At 55.5% G+C, this 6,430-nt stretch overlaps 1 protein-coding gene across 1 annotated transcript in view; it reads left to right on the plus strand.

Annotated features, from left to right (window-relative positions):
- TESMIN (testis expressed metallothionein like protein) overlaps positions 1-5,423 on the plus strand; it is a 50,386-nt gene extending 44,963 nt beyond the window's left edge. Inside the window, exons 7-9 of the mRNA XM_007944922.1 lie at positions 282-413; positions 3,473-3,633; positions 5,204-5,423. Of these exons, the coding sequence (XP_007943113.1) occupies positions 282-413; positions 3,473-3,633; positions 5,204-5,423 (513 nt within the window). The remainder of the gene's footprint in view (positions 1-281; positions 414-3,472; positions 3,634-5,203) is intronic.
- Positions 5,424-6,430: the final 1,007 nt, after the last annotated feature.

The raw sequence follows: 6,430 nt of genomic DNA on the forward strand, positions 1-6,430 counted from the left end.
GTTCCACTCTGTCCTCTAGGGGCGCTGTGGGTCAGAATGGACTCCAGGCCGTGGGTGTGGTTTGGGCTTTGCTTCTGTGAAGATTGACAGCCTTGGAGACTCTGTGGGCAGTTCCACTCTGTCCTCTAGGGGCGCTGTGGGTCAGAATCGACTCCTCAGAGGGGGGTTTGGTTTAGAATTCAGAACCACATTGGATTATGACTGGTCAATAAGACACCTTTCACAGAGCGTGACTTCTGGATAGTGAAGTACACTCTTTTGGGGTCTCACCTCCATCCTAGGCATGTCTTGATAGAAATCCAGATGCCTTCCAACCCAAAATTGGGAGACCGGGTGACGTCAAGCCTCGACATACCAAAGGCTGTAACTGCAAGAGGTCGGGCTGCCTGAAGAACTACTGTGAGTGCTACGGGGTGAGTAGCCTGCTTCCCGGGCCGTTCAGAGCGGTCCCAGCAGCGACGGCTCCTGGCCGAGGCAACTTTTGTGGTTGAAAACCAAAACTGACTGTAATTCCCAAGAGAAATGAATTGTGTTCTTCCTTCTGGAGTTTCTCAGAGGACACCCAAATTGTTGTGTGTGTATGTGTTGTTGTGTGTGAGTGTATGAATGTGTGAGTGTACAAATGTGTGTGTTGTGTGTGTGAAGGTGTGTGAACGTGTGTGTGTGTGTGAGTGTATGACAATGTCCCCCGGCCTCAGATGCTGTTGAATTGTCTCCAGCTCACAGCCACCCCGCGTCTCCCACACCAGAGGGAACACTGCCCGGTCCCGTGCCAGCCTCACAGTGGCCCCGCTCTTGAATCCGCTGTCAGCACCGTGTCGTGCACAGTAGCCCGTGCCAATCTTCCCGGTATGAGTGAGCTTTACAAACCCGCGTAAGGCCACCGAGGACGCGCTGCTGGCAGCAAGTTCCAGAGCCACACTGAGTGCCCAGCCGAGAGCGTCTGCTCCCTGCGCCGTTGCGTCTCTGAGCTGCGTTGGGCTCTGCAGGGGGCATGGCTGCACCCCCTGAGCAGAGCAGGCGCTCTTGGTGGGCAGTGGGCCCAGCAGGTCTCTGAGGCTCTGGCAGTCCCAGACCCCGCGGCACCTCGTCTCCTGGGCGTCTGGCTGTTGACAGACCCTAGAGGAGAGCGGGCAGTGGGGCTAAACCGCTAGCGAGACCAGCGACCGGAGGCCCAGGCCACTTCTCAGACAGAGGTGTTTCTTCTCCTCAGAGACTCAGGACACAGGGGGTCCGGCTTTCTCCCTTAGGTCTCCCCTTTTCTCGCCCCTTCTTCTCCCTCTCTGTTCTCCGTGATGAGGACAACGGAGGGAGAGGGAGGGAGGGAGGCCTCGACGGCTGTCGGTGAAGCAGCCGGGTGTTCCATCAGCAGCTCCCCTTCCTGCGGCCGGGGAAGGGCAGGCTACAGAGACGGACGCTGAACGGCCGCGGTGCTGTCCCCCAGCCTGGGCCCTCCAGGGCCCTCCCGTGTGGGGGGACAAGGAAGGGGGACATCGCAGTCTTTTGGTGTCTGGTTTGAGGAGACGGGACGTCCTGACAAACCTGCTCCGAACGACCAGGGTACACAGCAAACCCGGCACATGCCTTCTACATGCCTTCTACATGCCTCTCTGCACTGGGAGGAGCTAGAGGGACCCCACCCCACCCTGGGCTGAAATTTGCCAGCTCTGGTGGCCGAGGGTCCCAGGCTCTAACTGCTCTAATGGAACAAGGGACAAGCTTCAGGCTGGCGTGAGCACAGAGTTGGGCCTGGGCCTGCCAGGTGGAGCAGGGACCCTCCTGCCCTCTGCGCACACGTGTGCTGACAGCCACACGTGCCCCCACAGGCACACACGCTCACGTGTCCCGGCTCCCGCCACAGCAGCATGGCGATGTCCCTGCAACAACACGGTGACGACGTCCTGCTCCAGGCCACTGGCTCCTCTGAGCTCCTGCTCGCTTCTCCTCCTCCTCCTCCTCCTTTTGGATGAAAATTGGCAGATGACACACACACACACACACACACACACAAATACAAACCGAGGAGTCTTTAAGGCCCAAATAGACTCTGTCAGTCCTAGTGGCATGTCCCCATTAAAACTTATTGCCCTCTGAGTAGTGACTGGGATCTTAAAGGCTTGCAAGCAGCCATCTAGATGCAACGATGGGTCTCTCCTCGTCCAGAGCAAAGAAGAATGAAGAAAACCAAAGATTCATGGAAACAATTAGTCCTCGTGACTGGTACACCATCCGATCTGCAGCCTATACAACTATGAGACCAGAAGAACTAGTGGTGCCCGGCTACCACTTTCAGCCACTCGGAAGGGGAGATCCTGGATAGAGAGGGAGAACAATGTGAAACAAAACTCAAAATCATTGGAGAAAAAAAAAAAAAGGACCAGGTTTGCTGGTCCAATACAGCCTGGTGGAACCACTGAGACTATGGCCCCTTGCTGACCTTCAGGTCTGGAATTGAACCCACTCCTGTGGCTTTCAGCCAAACAAAAGACAAGAATATGAGCTGAACATTTACCTGACATAGATACACTCCTTGGAGAGAACAATCATGGGAGAAAGAAGGGCTGCTTATGCACAGGGAGACAGCTCGGAGCAGGAGTGCATGGAGGGATGGACACAGGGAAGGAGGTAACTATCGGGAGGAAGTGGGAGGGGAGCTGTTGCATTGTGGGAGATTGTAGTCCATGTCATGACACAAAGTGTATGTAAGCTGCTGCATGGAAAATGAATTTGCTCTGTAAACTTTCACCCAAATCAAAATTTTAATAAATAAATAAATAAATAAAGTGAGAGCCAGGACAAGAACAGACGTATGGACACCCCATGTTCATCACAGCACTATTTACAATAGCCAAAAGATGGAAACAACCTAGGTGCCCATCAGCTGAGGAATGGATAACCAAACTGTGGTCCATACACACAATGGAACACTGTGCAACACTAAAGAATAATATAGAATCTGCAAAATGCTGCATAATGTGGATGAACTTGGAGGACATTATGCTAAGTGAAATAAGTCAATCACAGAAGGACAGAGTATTAGCCCATTTTTATAAAAATTTAAGGAAAGGTTTATATATGGAAGGAAATTTTCTTTGCTGGTTACGAGGGTGGGAGGGGAAGGGAGGGAACAACACAAAAATAAAAAAAAAGCATTGATCCCTGTCACTTTAATTATGTGTATTTCACTCTACATAAATTACATTTCCATAAAATGTATTTTTAAAAAGAATTCTACATAAGGGAAATCATGCAAAAAAAAAAAAAAAACCTATCACCCTCAATTGATCCCTAGGATGGGGTGGTGGTGTTGTTGTTACTATGTGCCGTGCACTCACAGCGACCCCTCCTTGGGTTTCCGAGGTGGTATCACTATGGAAGTAGATTGGCCCACCTTCCTTCCGAGGAGTGGCTGGTAGGTTTGAAGGGTGGGGCACAGGATGACTGAATGTCATGGAAACCTTTCTGCTCCCAGGCCAAAATCATGTGCTCCTCTATCTGCAAATGCATTGGCTGCAAAAACTACGAAGAGAGCCCAGAGAGGAAAACGCTGCCGAGCCTGGCGAGCGCCGCGGGGACCGTGGGCCTGGAGGGCGGCCTTCCCTTAGCGCCCAGCAAGGCCTCCGGAGCCAGCGGGTGAGTGCTCCCAGCTCCTCCGGCTGAAGGCTGGGGGGTGGGGTGGGGGGGCGGCAGGGCTCCTCACGCGCCTCCCCTCCTCCGAGGCTCCTGCAGAAGCCTGTTTGGTCCGGTTTGTCCCCTGAGCCTGGCTTTTCGTCCTCACTGCCCCAGTTTCCCGTGCTCCCTGTAAGAGCACAGGGCAGGCCAGGGGCCACCGCCAGGGACGCAGTGCTCGGCCGTGGCCGTGGGCAGCCCGGGGGCCATAGTGTGGAGCCCCCACACAGCTCAGCACACTTTCTGTCGGAGGTTCCTGACACGCACTGTGTCCCTCACTGCCGTGCTCGTGGGCCCTGAGTAATTGGCTGTGGTGAGGCCACTCTGTAACCCTTCAGGTCTCGAACTTGGGGCACTAAGTTTACTGTGAATTACACAGGACCATTCCTTTAAAATTTCCTTGAGTTCAGTGTAATGGGTCAGGTGATGGTAAAGTACCCGCTCTCGTTAGTTAATGTCACTTTGCAAAACCAAACTCATGCTTGTTCGGTGAGAGAGACCTCAGAAAACCTCTCACCACAACCTCCAAGGCTGGCCAAGGGCTTTGTTGGGCCGTGGGGGACGGTGTCTTCCCAGAAATGGGCGTGTGTGACTCGGTGACTGTTGGCACGGTCCCGTACCTCACAGCCATGCTTCCTTCGGCTGTGGGGAATGGGTGCGACCCCTGCAATGGTCCCTCGCTTCGGAGTCGGCGCCCCGCTCTGTCCGCCCGTCTCCGACACGAAGGGTTTCGCAGCCTGCTCAGACCCCAGCTCCGGCAGAGCAGGGCGGCGCTGCAGGGCTCGCGCGCGGTGAGCACGCGGAACCGACGGTCAGCCCTTTCCTCAGGTGCCTGTGGGTGGGCGACAAAGTCCAGCCTGTGGGTAGTAGTCAAGTGCTTAGGCACCAGGGACAGCACAGGCACTTCACGGTCCCCGGGTTGTCTTCACACAGACTGTCACCGGACTCACCGCTCATTTTCATAACCCAACACTCTTCAACACTTGGTAGAAACGTCCTGGGATTTTCTGGTTTGGGGCGGGGGCACTACGTGCACAGCTGCGTCCACGGAGCTCTGTGAAATTGCCCTCCTGGAGCTCGGCGGGGTGAGCAGCCCTGACACGTGGGGTCCACCCCGCAGAGCCTCTGCCGAGCCTCCAGGGGGCGCTCCAGGGCCGGCCCATCCCGATGCTATCATCCCCGCTCAGTCCCAAGCGGGCCCAGCTGTCTGTCGGCAGCTGGTTTCCTTGGTGCGGACCCTGTGCCCAGGGGCAGGTCAGTGTGGCGCGGCCCGGCCCGGGCCGCCCCTGTCCGCGGTCCCGCTGCACTGGCCCTGCTCGGGCCTCAGCAGGACACTGGTCCAGGGCTGCTTCGGGGGCGGGGTGTCGAGCACTGCGCATCCTCCTGCCCCCTACTCTTGTCATGCGCAGTGGCCTCTATGCGGTCACGGCAGTAGTCTCACTCTTAGGAAGACAGTCGACGTCACCCGGTGGCCCGTCAGGGACGCCACAGACAAGAACGCTGCGTCAGGCGCCAAGGGGGCGGAAGAAGCGAGCCCTGGCGCTGACCTTTCCCGTCTCTGCAGGCCCTTCACGTGCATCTCCTGGGAGGTGGTGGAGGCCACCTGCGCCTGCCTGCTGGCCCAGGGGGAGGAGGCCGAGAAGGAGCACTGCTCGGAGGGGCTGGCCGAGCAGAGGGTTCTGGAGGAGTTTGGAAGGTGCCTGTCGCAGATCCTCCGCACTGAGTTCAAGTCCAAGGGGCTGAAGATTGAGTAGGGACAGGAGAGGCAGGCGCTGTCTTTGTGTGAGTGAGACCGACAGACAGGGAAGGGTGAGTGAGGGCCAGGGGGCTGGTCTGCGTCAGCCAGCGGGCGTTACGGTCAGCGTCCCCTCTGCCTCCGCGAGTCTGCTCGGGTGCGCGCTCAAGGACCTGGTCGTCGCAGGGGCCATTTTGAGGGGGTGTGTGACAGACGGCCCGCAATGACGCTGAGCAGAGGAGGCGGAAGCCAGGCTGAGAGAGAGCGGAAGTTGCTTTGGTCCCCATTGACTTCCTCCTCCCTGAAAACATTCCTCCTCAGGGGCCTGTGTGAAAGCCTCATGGCTTTTATTTCACCCAATTATTTAGAAGCAAAGTCTCCAAATGGTTCGTTATGACACAACTTAAAATCTCCAGAGAATTCCCAAATGTGGGAGACTTTCTGCGCTGTGAGCAGTGCTCAGAGTCAAGCGAGTGACCAGCGTCTCCCCTGGGTGAGCTGGGGGGCCAGGCTCCCGCCACAGCGTCCTCACTTGTGGGGCTAACAAATCTAGTTTCTTAAATGTTTCTATTTGAATTGTGCAAAGGATCTAGACTCTAATTAACCTTTCCATAATTACTGTTACATGGTATTATTGTTTGTAAAATATGTTTAAAACTTGGTAGACACGGCATGCTCATTCAGTTGACTGTTGTTTGGTTCTGTTGCAAAAGTAAACATGCAGTAAAAAAACTTCACCTGTCTCCAGTTATTGTCATCTGCTTCTAACTGAAATATATGTGTCTTATGGGTAAACCAAAATACAAGCCACACCCACTGCCTGGAGTCGATTCTGACCCACAAGCGCCCCTAGAGGACAGAGTGGAACTGCCCACTGGGTCTCCAAGGCTGTCAGTCTTCACAGGAGCAAAGCCCCAACCACACCCACTGCTTGGAGTCCATTCTGACCCACAGCGCCCCTAGAAGACAGAGTGGAACTGCCCCATAGGGTCTCCAAGGCTGTCAATCTTCACAGAAGCAAAGCCC

The sequence above is a fragment of the Orycteropus afer genome, unplaced genomic scaffold, assembly GCF_000298275.1.
Source record: "Orycteropus afer afer isolate SDZICR_OR568_19922 unplaced genomic scaffold, OryAfe1.0 scaffold00130, whole genome shotgun sequence".
In the NCBI taxonomy this organism is placed as follows: domain Eukaryota; kingdom Metazoa; phylum Chordata; class Mammalia; order Tubulidentata; family Orycteropodidae; genus Orycteropus; species Orycteropus afer.